Source organism: Podarcis liolepis, assembly GCF_965112155.1.
Source record: "Podarcis liolepis genome assembly, chromosome: 8".
Taxonomy (NCBI): Eukaryota; Metazoa; Chordata; class Lepidosauria; order Squamata; family Lacertidae; genus Podarcis; species Podarcis liolepis.
In genome coordinates this window covers 60,081,335-60,102,229 of record NC_139560.1, presented here as the reverse complement: position 1 = coordinate 60,102,229, position 20,895 = coordinate 60,081,335, and the positions used below count along the sequence as shown (strand labels likewise).

General features: G+C 41.0%; 1 protein-coding gene across 8 annotated transcripts in view; it reads right to left on the bottom strand.

Annotated features, from left to right (window-relative positions):
* The window catches only part of KIF13A (kinesin family member 13A), a 74,156-nt gene extending 56,293 nt beyond the window's left edge, over positions 1-17,863 (bottom strand). For 4 of the 8 annotated variants that reach the window (XM_083518893.1, XM_083518896.1, XM_083518895.1 and 1 more), the window contains exons 1-4: positions 16,636-17,862; positions 15,151-15,244; positions 3,074-3,086; positions 716-776 (exon numbers count right to left, since the gene is read on the bottom strand). In XM_083518893.1, the coding sequence (XP_083375019.1) occupies positions 716-776; positions 3,074-3,086; positions 15,151-15,244; positions 16,636-16,690 (223 nt within the window). In that variant the 5' untranslated portion in view covers positions 16,691-17,862. Of the gene's footprint in view, positions 1-715; positions 777-3,073; positions 3,087-15,150; positions 15,245-16,635 lie in introns of those variants that run through there. The other 4 variants (XM_083518894.1, XM_083518897.1, XM_083518900.1 and 1 more) reach the window with 3 other exon arrangements.
* Positions 17,864-20,895: the final 3,032 nt, after the last annotated feature.

Sequence of the window (20,895 nt, the reverse complement as noted above, 5' to 3'; positions counted from 1 at the left end):
TTCATGAAACATAAAAACTACAATGCCCAAACCATTTTATTATATAACAAAACTAAAATTGACTTTCCTCCAATAACTAGCAACACGAGAAAAAAGGCTTTCAAATATGGGTCTGAAGAAATAAAGGAGAAAGCTTCAGCTTCTAAAAAGCAGGTATTGTCCAGCACTTTGAAGTAAGCATTTCAGATGCAGTATTTCTGCCATCCAATTAATTTTTCAAGTAATCTGCTTTTAACAGAATCTTTGATGTATTTTAAATGAATATTTCTGCTACGATAGTCAGTTTTCTCTTCCCAGTCCTATTGAGAAGGAAATGTAGAAATGAACACAATCTGGATGGTTTCAATGTTGTTTCATCCTGCTGTTTCTTTATTGTCTAAAGTCATGAGTTCAGTGTGGGTAAACCAAATAGAATAAATGTAATTAGAAAATTAAGATGACTACAAGGAAAGGACAGGGTGTGTCGCAGTGAAAGAATACTCAGACATGCACTAATCAACCCACAGTGGGTTTATCTACAGGTTTTAAAACACTAACAAAAACCATGGATTTTCTGTCAAGTACATAACCAAATCACAATGCACTTAGAACTCAAAATAAAATTAATAACTTTGTAAACAGAGAAAACAGGAAAATGTGGGTTCCATTAAATATGGGGAGGGAAGTAGAATTTTATAAATCATCAGTCAAGCCTTGTAGTAATTACAAATCATACCTGCATATTTTGCAGTATTTGATTCATCCATAGACCAGAAGCAATAATCAAAGGCAAACACCTGCATATGAATAGAAAAAAGTAAATTAAAAACTTCCAAAAACTATGAAAACTCACACCATTTTGAAGAGCAAATGCAACATTCACAATTTGCAAAATAAACCATTTATATTCAAATGTCTTTTTAAAAATCCCAGATCTTTCTGATTATTTGCAGTTAGCTTCTTCTTATATGAGATACTAACTAACAACTTGTTAGTGGGCTTGGAAAGTGACCATCAGCAGCAGTAGTAAAAGTAATCCACAGTTAATTGTGGCATGCCATGACATATGAACTGAACCATTGTGGACCACTCCCATAGCCTCTGATCATTGACCATGTGGGCTGGGGCGTATGGGAGTTGTAGTCCAAAGTATCTGGAGGGCACTGGGTTGGGGAAGGTTGCAACAAACTAAAGCATGCAATTATGTATCTCTTATCATCAGAATTCTGACAGCTGTGCTCATTATATTATTACTACAGTGGTAACTTGGGTTAAGAACTTAAGTCATTCTGGAGGTCCGTTCTTAACCTGAAACTGTTCTTAACCTGAAGTACCACTTTAGCTAATGGGGCCTCCCGCTGCCGCTGCACCACCGCCATGCGATTTCTGTTTTCATCCTGAAGCTATGTTCTTAACCCGAGGTACTATTTCTGGGTTAGCGGAGTTTGTAACCTGAGGTACCACTGTATTTTGTACATATTTAATAAACATTTTTAAAGTGCTTCTTGCCATATCATTCTCTGTATGCACACTACATTAAGTGGATAAATTTACTCAAAATTCATGTCAGTTGCGAGGTTCAGGTGTTTATTGTCTAAAGGTCTAACCTATTTCCCATCTTTCCAGGCTGAAAATGTATCAGAGCCAGACATAATGCAGGAAATTGGGCATTAGCTCTCCTGACTACCACTTTTTTAAAACACACATTTTCTTAAATGCAGCTTTGATGGGCTCCAATTTTTATTGGAGTACTGGCTCTAGGAAAATAGTTTTTATTCCTCTGCAGTATTTTCTAAACTAAATTCCCCCCAGCTGCTATTAGCCCTACTAGAGGAAAAATACAGGTATCTATATATTTCTCTTCTAGCAAGACCATTTTAGGTTTTGAAAACTGTGCAAAGAGAAGGGTTAAAAATTCCTTCTTCCTAAACTCATGTGCCAATAAAAATGGGCAATCCACTTTAAAGCTATTTAAAAAACAAAATTAGTGTTGGGAGATCTGATCATGGATATCCTATATATTGTGTTTGACCCTCAGCTACCATTCTTACATAGAGGAGGACGTGGACATACCATATTTTTCCGTGTATAAGACTAGGGGGTTTTTTACCAAAAAATTAGGTTTGAAATTGGAGCTCATTTTATACACGGGTAGTGCTGAGGGGTGTTTTCTTAATTTTGAGTCCTCAAAAACAGGGGACGTCTTATACATGGAAAAATACGGTAGTTACTAAGATTATGTGAGCCTGACACTTCCTAGTGGAAGATGGCAATCTGGGATGGAATTCAGCATCACACTAAGGTGATAGTTTCATACATTTGAGACACTACTTCCTACACATGCAACCTTGGGTCCCAGATCAACACCACATGTATGTTACCACTGTGTCAATGAAATATGAAATGACCCTCAGTAAAATGCATATACTGTATTTTTTGCACCATAACACTCACTTTTTTCCTCCTAGAAAGTAAGGGGAAATGTCTGTGCGTGTTATGGAGCGATTGCCTACGGATGGCGGGGGGGATCTGGTGCAGTCGTGAGCAGAGGATCCATGGTTCCCCTTCCTTCCCTCCTCCGTGGTTACAAAGCATGGATCCACATGGATCCTCAGGATTTTTGCATTGGGCTACTCCAAACTCACTGTCAGATCACATGTCTGTGGCCACAGCATGAACCACAAAAATCATATATCCACTATTTCGTTTAGAATATTTTTTCCCTTGTTTTCCTCCTCTAATAACTATGTGCGTGTTATGGTCTGGTGCGTGTTATAGAGCGAAAAATACGGTAATTCTGTATGTATGCCTGGCAAAGCAGGTCTGCTTAACATGCACCTCAGTCTTATGTGACTGTCAAAAATTCACACTTGAATGTATCAAATTCATATTACAAAGACAGACCAGAGCTGGCAACTTCCAAACTTTTTCTCTGCACCAGGTTGTAGAATAAAATTAGATAGAAATAATGCAGGTTCTAAATCCTATTAGAAAGCAAAGCTATTAAACTGAATGTGGAAAAGCATGCTAGATACTGTGAGCAAATTATCTTTATTTTGATAGGGAACAGTATTTTAAAAGATCAGTCACTTACCTTAGGAGACTTTCTGAGGAATAGAAATACAGCAATGGCAGAAAAGGATTGTCAGTATATCATCCACAGATTGGAAAGCATTAAAAAGAAAGGGAATATATGGTTAGTGCCTGAAACTATTAGAACACTCTGTATACACCATAAATTATTCTGGTTGGAAAGATCAGTAAATTCAATATTTAATGACTTAGGAAAGCAATAATTTCTCTTCCAAAAATAATGCATACTAACAAGATTTTAAGAAGAAACACACCTGTACAACTTACAGGAGAGAATGCAATTACAGTATTAATTCAGGAATTCCCCCCTTCATTCCCATGTTGTTGTTTAGTCATTTAGTCATGTCCGACTCTTCGTGACCCCATGGACCAGAGCATGCCAGGCACTCCTGTCTGCCACTGCCTCCCGCAGATTGGCACTGCAAAGAACAGTGCTGGAAGGAAGAGGTGGTTTCTGCTTTTCTTTCACTGAGCAAAGTATGATGCTATTGCCCATCAGTTGATGAGCAGTTGGGAGTATGCCTTGTTCAGAACTCCATTTTGCTAAGGGAACTCTGAAAAAAGTCAGCATTTTAAAAGGAAGGCTTTCTTCCCTTACCTCCCCCAGCAGGAAAGGGGACTGAAGGAAAGAAAGAATTCTCCCTTTCATACCCCTCCCATGCTGCTGCTTGAAGTGGCCTGCACGTGGACCTTCAAAGAGCACTGTTGAGAAGGGGAAATGGTTTCCATCAAACAGAAGCTGCTTCTCCCTCTTTGAGCAATTTGCACTCCTCTGGCGGGAAGCACACCTTGCTCTATCAAACTGGAGCCCACTTTAAGTTCCTGATTGCTCTTTTGAAACCCCACCCTTACCTGCCCCACACCTGACTAAATGTATGACATCAGATGTAGGGTGGGGGGCAGGGACATAGCTTTCCCAAAACAGCTTTGAAGGCCAAGTGGGAAGGCCTGGTGGACCAGGTTTGCATAGTGGGTCAGAAGCACCCATTCTAGTTCTATACTTCCATATGATGTAAGTATCCAGAACTTCCCACAGCACGTTCTGGTAGTTCCTGAACAAAATAGTGTTTTTCTATTAGATGGAAGGTAAATTCCATGTTGTTTGATTGGCAGAGACAAAGATACTAATTTTTAATTAAATTTAATATTATATTAAATATAATTTCCATAGCTCAGTTAGGGGACATAAAAATGTTAAGTGCTGGATAAATTATTATGAGTGCTGGGACACCAGGATTCAAATCCCCACTCAGCCATGAAGTCACTGGGTGACTTTAGGCCAGCCACGACCTCTCAGCCTAACCTACCGCTACCTCACAAGGTTGTTGTAGGGATTAATTGAGATGGGGAAAATATGTGCAGCATCTTCAGCTCCTTGCAATAAACCAATAAAATAAAAAATATATATTTTGATGCAGATGTCAATCTTCAATCCCATCTGAGGCCATTAGTTCTTCACATAAGTAATTGCACATAATTAGAGAGCTGCATAAGGGTGAACAACCAATCAATTTATGACTTGTATGTGCAACATATAAACAATATTCTTTTGTGGTTTCTAGTTGAGATTGCAACATATTGCAAGCACATTTACTACAGTGTGTCATGCTTTGGTCAGTTTTGATCAAACAGCAGTCAATTTGCTCTGCATGCATCCATTGCGATCTTAGGCAGAAGAAGAGAGTTTGGATTTGATATCCCGCTTTATCACTACCCGAAGGAGTCTCAAAGTGGCTAACATTCTCCTTTCCCTCCCTCCCCCGCAACAAACACTCTGTGAGGTGAGTGGGGCTGAGAGACTTCAAAGAAGTGTGACTAGCCCAAGGTCACCCAGCAGCTGCATGTGGAGGAGCGGGGAATCAAACCCGGTTCACCAGATTATGAGTCTACCGCTCTTAACCACTACACCACACTGGCTGAACTGGTTTTCTCTCTTTGTACATAAGACTGCATGGTAGCTGGCTGAGACTGTTTCAAAAGTATGTGTTGTGACATGTCATGGTACCTTTCTACGGTCATTAATACATTGTATTGTGTTCAGCTGATTGGATTACTGGGCTAGTTACCTGTTGGGACTGTTCTATTTACCTTGGTTGTCCTAAGATGATAGCATGTTTAACTGAAATAAAATCTATTTGGTTTCATTTTTTAAAAAGTGACTTGTATGTACAAAACTGCCATCACAGAACACACACCACAGGCAGAAGTTTTGTATCACCTCAGAACAGACACTTAAATTAAGCCAAATCAGCTGAAATATCTAGTGAGATATATGAATGCATGGACCAGCCTTTAATGATATTTCCAGAAACGGTGTTATAACCACAACAGAAGAAATAAACATTCCAAGCCTCATGTTTCCACACAACAATCTCAATTTCCTGAGCGATAATGGAAACAACACTTCATGTGTTATTCCGGATAGACACAGTCACTAGGAATTCTGCACTGACAAAGCAGAAGCATGTGAGAGAACTGCTTGAGATGAGCAAAACTGCTGTTTAGACAACTATTTCAATGACATTCACATTAATAAGCTAAATTCACTTTTACTGGTAGTGGAGTGCCAACAAAGGCTTTGTCTACTATTTGTCTATTATTATACATTACTGAACATCTGAAATGAGGATCTGAATGAGGAATGTATTCTCTAGTGGGATTAGATATCTATCTATGTAGGAACTATATCTGGATGCAACCACAAAAGGAGCAACCACCATAGGCGCCAACTCAAAGCGGTTCAGACCCCTTCGCCCCCACAAATGTTTTGGCAGGCTGGGGACTCCCAAAACCGACTGTGTTGAGCCACCTCAGCCTCCATCTCCACACATGAAAGCACAGATAAGGCACCCAATCACACACCTGTCTCCCAGGGTGCCCTCCCTCTGTCCATCCTTCCTGCAACCTTCCAGTGGGGGGCAGGCTCCCCAAATATTTTATTCAAGTTGGTGCCACTGACTTCGTCATAAAGCATATACTTTTCATGGACAAAATCCCAGTTCCTATATATATATATATATAAAATCTTAGGCAGCATGATGTGGTGTAGTGGTTAAGAGCGGTAGTCACATAATCTGGGGAACCGGGTTCGCGTCTCCGCTCCTCCACATGCAACTGCTGGGTGACCTTGGGCCAGTCACACTTCTTTGAAGTCTCTCAGCCCCACTCACCTCACAGAGTGTTTGTTGTGGGGGAGGAAGGGAAAGGAGATTGTTAGCCGCTTTGAGACTCCTGAAGGGGAGTGAAAGGCGGGATATCAAATTCAAACTCTTCTCTTCTTCTAATTCATAATATGGCTGCTTCATAAGTTCAAATTGCATAGTTAATAGCTTGAAACTCTGAGTAACCATTTTCTATATTTATAAAAGCTTTCCACCAAAAAAGATATGACTACTACAAAACTGAAAATGCTTTCTAGCAGGAACAATGTGAAGCTAATCTAAGGGCAAATTTTCCTGGTATAGTGGCAGCTTCCTGTGTAACTTTGTATAAATCAAGGATGGGTCAATCAAGGTCAACCAGTAGACAGATTATTCTGCCTCAGTGCCTAAAGCCTCTGTTCCCATTGTTATTATTAAACACTGCTCATTTTACACATGCATAGATGTGCATATGTGTGTGCTGTGAAGCAGTAAACCTGCAAGTTGTGTATGCATGTGGAACTGCTTTCACAATCTTTGAAATAAATATCCCACCTTTTTGATGCCTGCTTGGGCATTTCCAATCTCTCTCTCACTTTCAGGTCCCTATTTTGGGAATTTGGGGCAAGCAGCTCAGCAGTGGAGGTGTAGAAAGAAAAATAATGTATCTGAACCATGTAAGCAGGTGGGGCTTTCCCAGTGCTGGACCAAATAATAGTCCAAGCAAATGTGTACAGCACTGAATTTGCTAAAAACCAATGGTAGATATCTCAACAGATAGTAGAAAGTTTCATGTGTACAATGTATTGCCCTCTGGTCCCTGTCTCCTCAGTGCTTCTTTCATGTTGCCCTCTGATGCTTCAACTTCTATGTGCTTGCTGTCCTAAGTTCTGTGTCCCTACCTCTCATACTTTCTGCTCTGTTGCCTGAGTTTTGTAAATTATTTGATGGTATGTTAAAGCCTGCAGCCTCAATATATACATTTTATACATATTACTTCAATTGTAGTCTATATCCTGAGTTCTGTTCTGCATGTGTCTTGAGATCCTTGTGAAGATTTGCTGACATGGTCAATATGCTGAAATATGTGCATAATACCAAAATTATACAGGACCAGCTTACCTCAAAGACCATCTGTCCATCTACACACCTATTTGATTCCTACAGTCTGCTAAGGAGGCCCTTTTGATGACGCCACACACTTTATCAAACAGCAAACTATTTTTCTTTTGGCTTTTGCCTGGTCACTATTTCTGTTTGTCACACACAATCAGGCAAGTGCCTAGTTATGCCTGAATTTCATCAATATTCAGCAAGACCTAATGCCAAGACTAAAGCTGTACCAACGGCAATATACTTCACAACATAGATCATTCTGTTCAGTTGCACACCCAGTGTACAATCCATCAACAGCACAATGCAAATTGCAATGGATAATTTATATACTATTGTCCACTGAATGTGGAATAAGCACATTGATTCTTATTTACCCAACATCCTTAGTTTCATCCCTCTATATAAAAAAAAGCACATAATCCAGGCTATGAGAGATGGCAGAGTTTAAACAAAATCAGCTAAGGAGCTAGATCTTACATACGAAGAAAACCAAAAAAGGCTTCCTATGCATATCTACAGCAAGCATAAAAATAATCTCTTTCTGGAAAATCCAGAAACAAGCCAAACTACACAACAACAGAAAGGATAAATAAAAGAGTACAGCTGTACACTTACTAGAGAAGCAAATCCAACTGAAATAAAATGGATTTAGACTTCCAACTAAAAAATGGGTAGTACTACATTCCATGTTCGGTTAAGACAAAAGTTCAATTCTACAGCAGCTCTTCTGTTTTTGTTTAGCAAATATCATTTTTTCTTGCTCCAGAGTGACTGGTGTGTTGCCTTGACACATATACTAAGAATCTCAACTTTCACAGTAACCCTGAAAGGCAATAAAATGTCACAGAAACCACCAAAAGAAAAAATCCAGTTGTGGTTGCAAAATAAAAAATAAAAAATTGAGATATTATATATGAGGAATTGAAAAAAATGTTTAAGCAAACTTTCATAAAGAAACCAGAAGCCTCCCTCTTAGGCATTTTAGATTCAGATATTTCAAATGAAAAAAGAGAATATTCTTATATGCTACAACAGCAGCAAGAATATTAATTGCCAGAAACTGGAAAGGAGAACCCAAAGTGGACCCACTTTGAGGAAGATGGAAGTCTATTGGGTAAGATAAGGAATTTGGAATTAAGAACATGGTGGCATAAGTTCTTTTGTAAAAACGTATGGATTTATGGATGTATGTATGGTTTTTTGTTTTGTTTTTGTTATTATATTGTGTGTTTTGTGTGTGTGTGTGTGTGTGTGTGTGTGTTAAGTAAGAAAACTAATAAAAAGCATATTTAAAAAAGAAAAAGGAAAAAATCCCACTGTGAACTTTTTTTATGTTCATAAAACATAACAGTGCAATCCAAACCACATCTACCCATAAGTAAATTCTACTGAATTAAATGGGGCTTAATCCCAGGTAAGTAGGGTCAGGATTGCAGCCTGAATTATTAGTGTTACATCCAACACTGCCTATATACTTGTACAATGGACATCACCTTTCTTTCTTTCCTTCCTCTTGCAGCCTTCCGCAATCTGCTCTGAGAAGATTTTGGATATGCATGAGGAAGGAGTCTGCAGGGTGGTCTACACCCATAGTCTTGCTTTGAGTTTTTTCTTTTAAAAGTTTTCAGCTCTGATTAATAATTCTGAAACTGGTATTATGTACTAGTTTGGTTTTTTTGTGAGAACAATTCATTTTCATCAATTTCATCAATTTTTAGAGTACCCCAGAAGACTAATGGCAAACTGCATAATAGAATAAAAATGTGCAATTGAATTTTTCATAGTCCCTATTTTCACCCTGCAATGAAAGAAGACATTTTCTCAAAGTTATTTTATGGGTGTATACAGCAGCATGTAGACAGTATAAATATTTATATCTGGTTTGCTTAATCTTTTCATCAAAAATGAGTAACAAAGTAGCAATTAATGCAAACAATAATCCTGAAGGATTCACAAACTAAAAATGTGTTTTGTAAGACATGAGGATTATCCAAATGCAGAGGCTCTTGAGCACTAGAAGATGCAGGAAATTGAAATGAGGCAGGGTTAAATATATATTTAAGCTATGTTTGCAACAGCCCATTTCTTCCTGGTGAAGGTAGGTGACACTTCATCAAATCTGTGCATTCCTCCATCTCTCTCTATAATAAAAATTAAGTATGTCATAGTGCAGCCACCATTACAGGATTTGTAGTGCTGCATTACAATCCTGGATTTGCATTAAGTCTGAGTGAGATAGGGGAACAGAAGTGAAGGAAGGTTGCACAACAACAGTGGCCATAGAATGGAAAAAAGAATGGAAAGGCGGGGGGGGGGGGAGAGATGGTTTAAAACAAAAGTTTGAGTAAAGCAGGAATGGAGGGAAATAAGAGGACACTGGCAAATTTAAACAATGGCAGAGGTTTAAATAAACTACTATGGAAGGTTTGAAGGCTCCATATCCTGTGATGTACACATATGGTTGCATGCTTGCGAAAGAAATATGTATTTTAAATTACTACATTCAATATGGAACTTCCACGCTTAAGGCTCCAAATCCTTTAACTCTCTCACATGAAGCAAGTGAGGAATGAAGGAGGGAGAAGTTTGAGTATAGTGAGAAGGGAGAAAGCAGCTGTTTCAAACAGTGGCAGGGTAAAGCAGAAGTGGAAAGACACTGAAAGGATTTATTTATTTTTTAATGGTACAGTGTTGAGTAAAGTATGGATAGAGGAACACAAAAAGGGAAAGTGGCAAAGGTTTGACAACAGCTAGGCAGACAACAGAAAACCAGGAGAAGGGAGAATGGAATGGAGTAGGAAAAGGACATGGAATACAAGCTGCCATAATGAATAGGAAAACTCTGCACTGCAACAATCTGTTTCAAATTGCTCTGGTAGAACTATAATTTGCTCACTTATTAAGCAACCATTTGATAATACTTTTGAAATTCTGTACACACAAATTTCTGATTACAGTGGAACCTCATGTTACATACCGTCCTCCTTGTGAACACTTCGGGTTATGACTCTGCTAACCCGGAAGCAGATGCTCCCGGTTGCGAACTTTGTCCCGGCAATGCCTCGAGTTATGAACAGTTTTGGCTTAAGAACAGACCTCTGGAATGAATTAAGTTTGTAACCGGAGGTACCTCTGTAGTCCAGTTTTCACAAACACGGAGGATGGGAAGTCTTTTCTAAAACAAATTCTATGACCTGTGATCTTCCTAGAAGGTCACCTGAAAAAATACTCCCACCATGTGAGAGTTGAAAGCCACATCACACTACTGACTTCAAAACCAAAACAGTCCAGTAAATATTATTTTATAGCTTCACTGCAAATATTTGCCTAAGCTTTCAGTACTAAAGATTACACAGCATTCCACAACTAAGAAATGGGGGTGGTCCACTATAGAGATGTATTAACACAAGGGTGGGGGACCTGAAGCCTTTGGCCTTATTTTACACAGATGGGGAGAGCTTGGAGGGAGAGAAGAGGGCAAGACAGGAAAACAAGGTCAAAATGTATGGAGAAGGGAGAGCCCTCTACAAGCAACTGGTTCAAACCTTTGGCACAAGTCATCTATGCTTTCCCCAGTGGCCCAGTAAATGGGTAGGGGTGTAGTCCCCAACAGATTGCCCCTAACATAGGGTTACCAGACATCCCCGGATTTGCAGATCTGTCCCCGGACAAATTCCGTCCCCAGATTCGCAAATCTGTCCCCGGGAAATGTGGCAACGGCAGCCTCAGCAGCTGACTTCAGGAGCTGTTAGCTGCTGGCTGCCCTGGGGCCCACCATTTTTTCCTGTGCCATGGCAGTGAGCAGCTCCTGAAGCCAGCCAGAGCCAACTGCACTACCAGGCTGGCTCCTCCTGGGCAACAGCCACCCGCCCGTGACTCCCAAGCCTCCCCTGATCTGTCAAAACAAAGGGGGAAGGAGATTGGGGAAGGCTCAGGAGTCACTGGCAGACGGCGCACCATTTCCCTTTTTTTTAAAAAAAACCTCTGAGCGTTTATGTTTCACAAGGCGCAAAAGAAGGGCTTTGCACCTTTATACAATATGCATGTGTGCTTGGGCCCAGGGTCTTTTGCCTCACCATCCCCACTACTGACTCCCTGTTGCTACTCAGCCAAAAAAAAAGAAAAAATGTTCCCGGATTCATTGAAAAAAATCTGGTAACCATACCCTAACAGAATGCAGATCACAATGGAAAGAAGGCTCCCCACCCTTGCACTAAAAACTATGAAGTGCTTTATAAATCAAAATCATATGGAGGTGCATATAGCTACTGTAACATTAAAACTTTAAAGTATCAGAATAGTTTTTTTTCTTCTTTTTTTACTATTTACAGTGCCTACGTAACAAGCAGAATGCTAAATTTAAAACTGTTCCACACCTCTAATGATCTGTCTGAACTGCAAGGATAATAATCAGGTATAGGTATAATCATCCCTTCTGTAGCCACATGTGTTAATTATATTAAAAGGTTTGCTAATCTCTCACTAACTACAACATGCTGCATAGTTGTTAACTTTGTAACTAGTTAATGAAAACAAGATTCTTGTTAGTTTTCTATTTGTTTCTAAAGTTTGCAAAATTAATGTAATATTTCATTGGATCAACTTTTGCATGCATAGTCATGAAGATTTTCTATTACACAGAAGTAATAAGAAATGGTTTTAACTGGCTTATCACTTGACTGTTTTAATTGATAATGACTTAATCCATTTAATACACTTAATTATTTATTGTGTCATTATTTTCCTTTGCTCTGATATTTGGCCTTGTGTAAATACATAAACTATTTTTAAAGGGTTTTGTGCACTCAAGAGCTTGCAGATCCCATTACAACAGAAAAATCTCATTTTCTCATTCAAAAACAACATGAAGAAGTCTTTGTCAGAAATCTATTCTCATATTTCTAAATCTGTAGAAGGAATGTGTCTAGTTTCTCTGAACAGAAAAAGAGCAGCTGAAAGTTTAATCATTGATATCTACAGACACATTTAAAAAGTATGCATGATACTTAACAAGAACAAGTGGGAGTTCATTCCACTTTGATTTCATATGTATCAGAAACACTACCACAAACCTGTAACCTGAACTCTGAGGTTTTAATAATGCACAGTTTTAGGAGGATAGTCTACTGGAATAGTATCTAGGTCACTAGCTAGAATGAGATTAGTGAAACACTGCTAAAGCAGTTCATAAATGTTTTTTGTCTATATCTATATATCTCCTACTCACATCAAAGCTAGCACTTCTTAAGCTGAACAATAAATTCCACAAGGAAAGGCAATTTTTAAAAGATCAAAATCAGATTTCTTTTTTACAGTTTCCAATAGACAAAGACTGTTGTCAGCTGTTATCCTATCTGCTACCTCATGCAGGTAATATTAAGAGCGCCTGCATAGCTGTTTCTTTCCTGCTGATAATTCCTTTGGATAAAACAGACAACTGGTAATTGTCTCATTTCACTTGACACTCCATTTAGATAAGTTTCAGTCGAGGCTTTTGCAACAAACACCAACTCCCTGGAGTTGGAACCTTTCCCTCCTAACTTCCTTTAAGGCTTGAAAGAAAAGAACAAACCTCTTCAGCTATTATAAATGCCGCTGATCTGTTTGCATTGTCATTAACAGCCTTTTTGTTCTTTGACGAAAACCAAAATAGATCCGCTACACAATATATAAAACTATCTTCCTTCTTCACAAAATAATTTATCCATAATAGGACAATCTTTTTCAATGTGTAGGTGGAAAATTGAAGAAGAAAAGTTAGTATCTTAATCCTAAAGGTGGGTGAAATGGGATGCAACAGTTGCAGTATCCTGATGGAAGTCCAGAAAGAGGTTCACAGATTCTATACTGTATCTAAATTCTAAAGAGTTCTTCCAAAGGCTTCATTGAAAAGGTGGGCTTTCATGAGGGATTTGATGGAAGGAAGGGACTTGTGGAGGACATCTGGGAGGTAACTTCAGACATAAGAAAGGAAGTGAGAGTGGGCATCATGTTTTTTGGGATGCAGCCAGGATACCTTTGGATAACCAAGGGTCACAAGCAGGGATTTCTTAGAATGCAAGAACAGAGAGATACAGGGTGTAGGGAAAAGTTTTCAAGATAAAGAGACATTTACACAGCATCAGAAAGTGGACTGCAGCCAGCACAGGGATTTAAAAGAGTTTGTACTGTTTATTGATATAAATTATACTTTTAGCATAGACAGTAAGCCACTTTGAGGGCTACTTGTAGGTAGAAAATTGATTATTTATAACTTTTATGTATATGGCACACAACAATCAACTATATATAATCCAACATAAAAATACAAAACTGTTGTTTTTAAGGGATTTAATATACGGTACTTTCAGATTGTTACTTGACTGTAACCTTTGGGATGAAGTGATCAATGAATCTAACAAACATATAGGCATACAGCAACACGGGTCAGTTCAGTAAAATATCTTGTATGTGCTGCATATGCAAATAATCCCCAGTTCTACTCCAATTTTATTGCCACCAAGCCTTGGTTCTGTGCTGTAGAAGACATAAACATGACACCTGTCTACTTTATCTTAAGACTGGAGGCTGCTGTCCACTTGAAATTCTAACATGTCACAAGCTGCACTGGCTGAATCAGTTGTGGCACTTTGTGCTGTTTTAATGGCAAACAGGAGTAAGCCCAGGGCTTTTTTTTTATCTGGAACTCACTGGAACTCAGTTCCGGCACCTCTCAGATAGGTGGCACTGCCTTATAAGAGAACATGAGAGGTGTTCATGGTGAGTTCCAGCACCTCTTTTTCTAGGAAAATAGCACCGAGTAAGCCTATCTTTATTGTTTAAAAATGAAATTAACCAAGTATGTAGTTTCATACACCTTTATTTCCTAATGTCAAACTTTAAAATAAATATGCCAAATACAGGAATCTGTGCATCAGTTTGCAAGTAAAAGCCCGACAATTAGACAGCTCTTCAACACTATCATATATTCTGCCAACCTTCCTCCGTTCTCAGTAATGAATGCTGCTTCTCAACTAACTGTTTCAGTAGAATAGTACACTGGCACCTATACTATGTGAAACATTTTCCTATTAAAAAGTAATTACAACACTCAAAGAAGACATTCGGAGTGAAGTGCTTATGACAATCAACAGATCATACCCACCCACCCAAAAAACACAGACAACACTAACTTTTCCTTCTATGTCTCTTCTGAACAACCTCCCTCCTGGCCCCTTATGAAGAAAAAATCTGATCTATTTTTACAGTCCAGCACATTGGTATTTTGGATATTTTCCAACAATTTTTTTCCAGGCCTTTACAAATAAAAGCCAGATATGATTTAGTTCTTCACTCTTCATTCATTAAAATAAGCAGACTTAATAAGCAGACTTAATAAAGAATCCAGGAAATACATCTACTCAGCTGTATGTACACTGAAATCAGTAACAATTTTCACTGCTGCCGAAGAATCCATAGTATTCTATCGTTCCTGAATCAACGAAGAATACTACATTGGGGGAGGGGAGTGTGGTTTACAAGGTAACTGTACTTAAACCTACAGTGTTTTGATTTCCGACATTCTTAGTAGATTATTTTACTAGTTTATCATTACTATTCTACATTAAGTCAGAATCCATAACTATTTTTCATGCAACTCAGCACTCAGCTTGTTGAAGGTTAATTGTAATTCTTCCTTTTTTATATGGTTGTGAATCAGAGAAGGATTACCTCCCAGAACTTTTTCCCATGAGTAGAGACAAGTTACAGAAACAGCTGGTGCTTCCTTAACAAAGCACACAAATCATTTATCTGAATTGAGAATATAGATTTGGATGTTTACCTGTTTTCTCCCTGCTTGTTGTTTGAAGGTGGAGGATGCAACACAGTTTGATTCCCTTCCATCTCCACAATGCACTTTGTATTCAGCTCCAGCTCTGAAACATAATGCAACTGAGAATTTCAGAACGTTCCCTTACAAAATGATATATACAGCTCATCCCAAGCCAGCAGGGCTTTTCCTGTTTCTTTCTTCTTGTGTCTAGAAAACAACTCCCTTTTGCTGCTAAGAGTGTAGGAAATGGCATGGGCGTTGCTCTCCAAAAAAAATGTGGGGGAGGGGAAAAAAGGGGGGGGAAGGACAATCCAAGAGCAAAAAGTTGGAGACCTACAGATTGACAGAGGCTTTCCACCAGTGCCCAGTCTCATTGCCTGGCTTGTATGTTCTCCGCATGTTACCCATGTGAAATGATACAGCCAGCCATGCACTAAAAGGGTGGAAAGAAGACCACTCTCTTGCTTTCATTAACCACCTTTTGTAACAACAGCTGGCAAGTCAAGACAACCAAGTCACACTGAGCGGTGTTGAAAATCTCCTCCGCCCCCCAAAAAGTGACCATGTAAGCCATTTCAGGGCACCATCTCCAAGACTAGGAGATGATAGTGTCAGATCCTCCACTGGAAGTGGGGAAGAGAGAAGAAGATCCACAGCTTTTAGTCAGCTGGGACAGCTCAGCCGGTAGATCATGAGACTCTTAATCTCAGGATCATCATGGATTTGAACCCCACATTGGGCAAAAGATTCCTTCATTGCAGGGGGTTGAATCCTTGTGGCCCCTTGCAACTTTATGATAGGTTGCATAGAAGCCAACTCCTAGGGGCCAAAGTCCGTCTGAAAAAAATCCGGTAACTTTACTTCGGAAACCCCCATTAAAAAAATCATATACCCCTCCCCCCAAGTTTATGGGCACTGCCATTCAAATGGTGTGTGCTGTGTCATGTGATCAATTATGCCGGGCGGGGCTCATCTGCCCCCCCCTCCATAAATGTTGGCACCCCTGACAGGTTTGAGAAATCGCCCCAAAGCCAGCCAGCTTTCCCCACCCACCCAGCGAGCGAGCAGCCCAGCTCCAAACAGATTTACAAGGAGCCGATGGGTTTTGCCCTCAACTCCACGCCCCTCGCTGCAAGAAAAGGGAGGCTGCGCTCCAGCGAAGAAAACCAAGGGAGCGAATGAGGGATCGGGGCTTCATCCTGCTCACCGCGGGGCTCACACCCCGAGCTCCCCGCTCCCGAGACTTTCGCCAGGAAGGGCTAGGCAAGAGCTTTGCTCAAGCCAGAGGGGACACCCTTCCCTTTTCCTCGCCCCGCCGCCAATCCAAGGGAGAGAAAAAAGTTCAACTCTGCAAACAAGTTGGAAGGGCGGAAGGGAGCGAGGGGGAAAGGTGCTTCTGAGGGGTGAAGACGGGGTTAGTGGGGACTGCTGAGAGGCGAGTGTGAGCCATCTCCGTCCCATTATTATTATTATTATTATTATTATTATTATTACCTCTCCTGTTCATGGGCCGGACTCTGACGGCCACTTTCACCTTCGTATCCGACATCTTCCCTGGCGGCGGAGGAGGCGGAGGCAGCGCCGGGTGTCCCGTCCCCCTCAGCAGCCAGCCAGCTCCCTCAGGGGTCGCCCTGCCGCTTCGCGACGGAGGGCAGAGAAGCGAGAGCGAGTCTCGGCGGAGCCCGCCTCTCCCCTCAGGACCGCGGCGGAGCCTCAAGGCGAGGACGACGAGGCTCCGTCGGCGGGGGAAGCGCGGCGGCGCCGACGTCCATCTCACGCCGGCGGGGAAGCGGCGAGTCGGGAGGCGGCGTACCGGCACCAAGCGGCGGCTGAGGCGGAGAGAGAGGAGCTTCCCGGGGACGCGGCGGCGGCGGCGGCGTTTCCCTCAGCCTCGCCTGCGCGAAGAGCCCCGCTGCCTTTTCCCACAGCCCCGTGCCTGCTGCTGCTGCCGCCTCCGCCTCCTTCTCCCCATCCAAACCGCCATCTTCCAGCCCCCGCGGCGGCGGCGGCTCCTGCCTTCGTTTCCCTCCCTCCCTCTCTCTCCTCAGTCTCTGCTGAGATTCCTGGGTCAGGCAGACGGAGCGAGGGCGGGCGGGCGAGCGGGTGGGGGGGAAGAGGAGGAGGGAAGGGGCGCGTCGGAAAACGACGGAGATAGCCGAGCGTCTTCGGCACTGAGGGGATCGGGAGTTGGGTAGCCGGGAGCTAGGCAGGTCCTCCTAACGGTCATGCGCGAGTTCTCTCGGGACCCTCCGCTCGCCAGGAATAGGAATTCGCGCAAGCGCAGATGGAAGCGCTGACGGGGAGGGAGGGTAGAGTGTGTTTCAAGCTTGCTTCTCCAGCGGCAGAGGCTTGTTTTCCTCCTGCTCCGCTTCCCCCGCCTCCACCCTTTCGAATTTGGTGTCAAGTTGAAGAGTGGGAGGAGGCGGCAAAAAGCGCACGAGCCCTCCGGGCAGCCGCCGCCGCCACGCAAGGCTAAGTTTAAGGCAGCAGGAGGGTTGCTGAGGCAGCGATGGGTCGGGATGCGGCCCCGGAGGGAAGGAGCAGGTTGAGATGCAGAGGAATGGGAAGCCAGAGGATGAGAGCTGCCCATTTTAAGGACGATCGCAGCATCTTGAATTATAAAGCTACCCGAGATACTCTGCTCCACTCTGTGCTTTTCACTTGAGCCCTTTCTCAGCACGGTTTAAGAACTGTACTTTTAACATGAATGACAGGGGCTTCCCAACTTTTTGAGATCTTTAGCGGTTTAAGAACTGGACTTTTAACATGAATGACAGGGGCTTCCCAACTTTTTGAGATCTTTAGCGGTTTAAGAACTGGACTTTTAACATGAATGACAGGGGCTTCCCAACTTTTTGAGATCTTTAGCGGTTTAAGAACTGGACTTTTAACATGAATGACAGGGGCTTCCCAACTTTTTGAGATCTTTAGCGGTTTAAGAACTGTACTTTTAACATGAATGACAGGGGCGTCCCAGCTTTTTGAGATCTTTAGCCCCCTTCCTGCAACATATAACCCATTTTTTTATCTTTCTATTTTCCTTCTTTCTCCTCTTTCTCTTTTAAATTTATTTATTAATACGTATTCAAAGAGATCCAAAAAGACATACCCCTTACAAAGTACCGTTTTATACTGGTTATATATAATTTCAACACAATTCTCTCTGATTACTCCCAGGCCTCCCCCAAAATGTTTCCTGCTCCCCCAGCTTCCAGTCCCTATATTAAAGTCCTTCCTGGATTAAATGTTGCTCCACAGAGAAAGGTGGCAAATTCAAAAGAAAAAACTAGGAGTGCATTCAAATGTATTTTCCTTTTGACGATTCAGTCACTTGATGCCGAGGCCTACCCAAGACATTTTGTACCTGAGCTGGATCCCAGAATGGTGGACCCCTCCCTCCCAGCCCAGGAAGAAGAGATCTACACTTTATTCTTGCTGAACTTCATTGGGACACTTTGTATCGTATGTTCTTTGGTGTTATTTTTTAAACTGTATATACAGATTTGAGTTTAACTATTGTAATAAAGGTTTGTCTCCTTGTTGGTGATCCAGAGTTCATCTACATATTCCGAAATGTTAAAAGCAGCCTTTTTAAGTCTCAATAATTTTTGAGGTGGGATCGCTCATTGCCCATATCTTTCTGAGGTCTTGAGGCAATTAGATATACATCTTTGTAACATCTTTGAACTAATCCAGCAATTGGAATGAATTTGATCTAATCTTAAATTTGCAGTTCTGTACACACGCAGGAGTAAGTAAAGGGATTTAGCACAGGATTAAGCATGTTAGTCACACATTAGTCCCATTTAAAGCACTTGGACAAATTAGTCATATAGCTAACAAGTCCTGTTTATTTCAGTGGAATTGATGACTAACATAGTGCAGACATCTGATAGATCATAAGTAGATCCTTCTGAGTTTAATGGGGCTTTCCCCAGGTAAATGGGAAGATTGCAGCCTCCTTTAGTCTGGATCCAAACCATTTTGGATTTTGTGGTGCATTCCAGTTACCATGCAGCACAACAGAAAAGGTACATAAACGTTTTGATAAATACCTCTGGATTAATAACTTATTTTAATGATGTTGAATTAAAACTCTGTAGAAAATAACCCTATACTCTCAAAATAGTGAGGAGAAACAATAATACCCCCCCAAAAAAAAATTCTATTATTAAATCTGACAAAATGAGCCAGCTATTACTAAATTATTCTGGCACTATTACTATTATTGGCACTATTACTAAATTATCCTGCAAAGCTACTTGCTTCTCAAAAACAATGTTTTTCTCATTGGATCCCAGTGCCATAGGCAATGTGGAATTTGTTTTAAGTAGGATGTGAAACAATTCAAAAGCATTTCACATCCAGAGAAATGAGGTTGTACTGTTGAGTAAGATGTCATGATAAAATTAAATATTTACTATAACCTTGTTTATAAACATCAATGGAAAATTTGTGACTTAGGCACTGGCCCAAACCATGGATTATTTCAGTAAGGGGCAAGGGGAAAAGTGATTTCTGTTTATAAGCAATGTACAATAAACTTATTCATATGCAATATGGATCACATATAGAGAGAACAAAGTTAAAGGCACAGTCTAGCTAAAGTAAAGCATGTTAAAGTTCAATTTTGATCCCACTTGTCTTGACTTTACTTGCCTTGTGCTATAAGCAATGGGGAATCGCTGTGTATAGCTTTAAAAGTTGTGTGTTGTTATGTCATCAGAAGGTAGTTCGATAAATATAACTGCATTAACCATTTTGCATCAGGCACCCCTGATTTACTTACGGTACATGTTTACTTAAATGATTTCTTTGCTATCCCAGGGATGAAACAACAACAAAGCAATTTTTTGGCGTCAAGTAGTGTTGGAAGGAGAATTGCACTGTACCTCTAAACTGTCAGATTTGTATAACAAACAAATGGGACCTGCAATAAAATGTTGCATTGGGGAGTCCTTGTATGCAGGGTTTGCTTTGGAAAACATTATGCCTCTGAATATCAGTTGCTGAGAATCATAAGCCCGGGGAGTGCCATTGCACTTCTGTCTTGCTTGTGGGCATCCCATAGGCATCTGCTGAACCACCCTGAGACCTGCGGGTATAGGGAGGTATATAAAGGCAAATAAATAAATAAAATCTGGTTGGCCACTGTGAGAACAGGATGCTGGACTAGATTATATGACCTACCAGGGCTCTTCTTATGTTCTCTTTTTTCCTTCCTCCAGTCTCTCATTTCCTTTTAGTTTCTGTCCTCAATGCCTTTTCTTCTTGTCCTTGCTGTCTTCAGAAGCAACAACTTCCACAAGTAGGTTGTGCAGTGCGACCAGCTGCAACAGACTCAAAACATGCTTACCAACTCCACCACGGGCATCTGAATCCAGGGAGAGAAGAAGGAGCAGTTGAGCTGTAGGACACCAGCATTCTTCCCTCTCCACTTTGACAGTGACTGGGTGGGCCTTGGGTGTTCCCACAAATAATTTCCCCAGGTGGTCGTAAAAAGTCAGGGAGGGGTCTTTTCTGGCCAGAGGTCTTCAGGCTAACCTTTATCCAAGCCACACTGCTTTAAACTATTTCAGGATGCAGCAAGAATGTTATTTAGGATTTAACAAGTTCTCAGATGGAAGCTAAATAGCTTTGTGGTGTTTTGTTCTTTTTAATGTCATTTGCCAAGCCATAAAATGAGGTTTTCTTGATGCCTGCAAATTACACATCAAAAATCTTCAGGTTTTTTTAGGAACTCCACCAACAAAG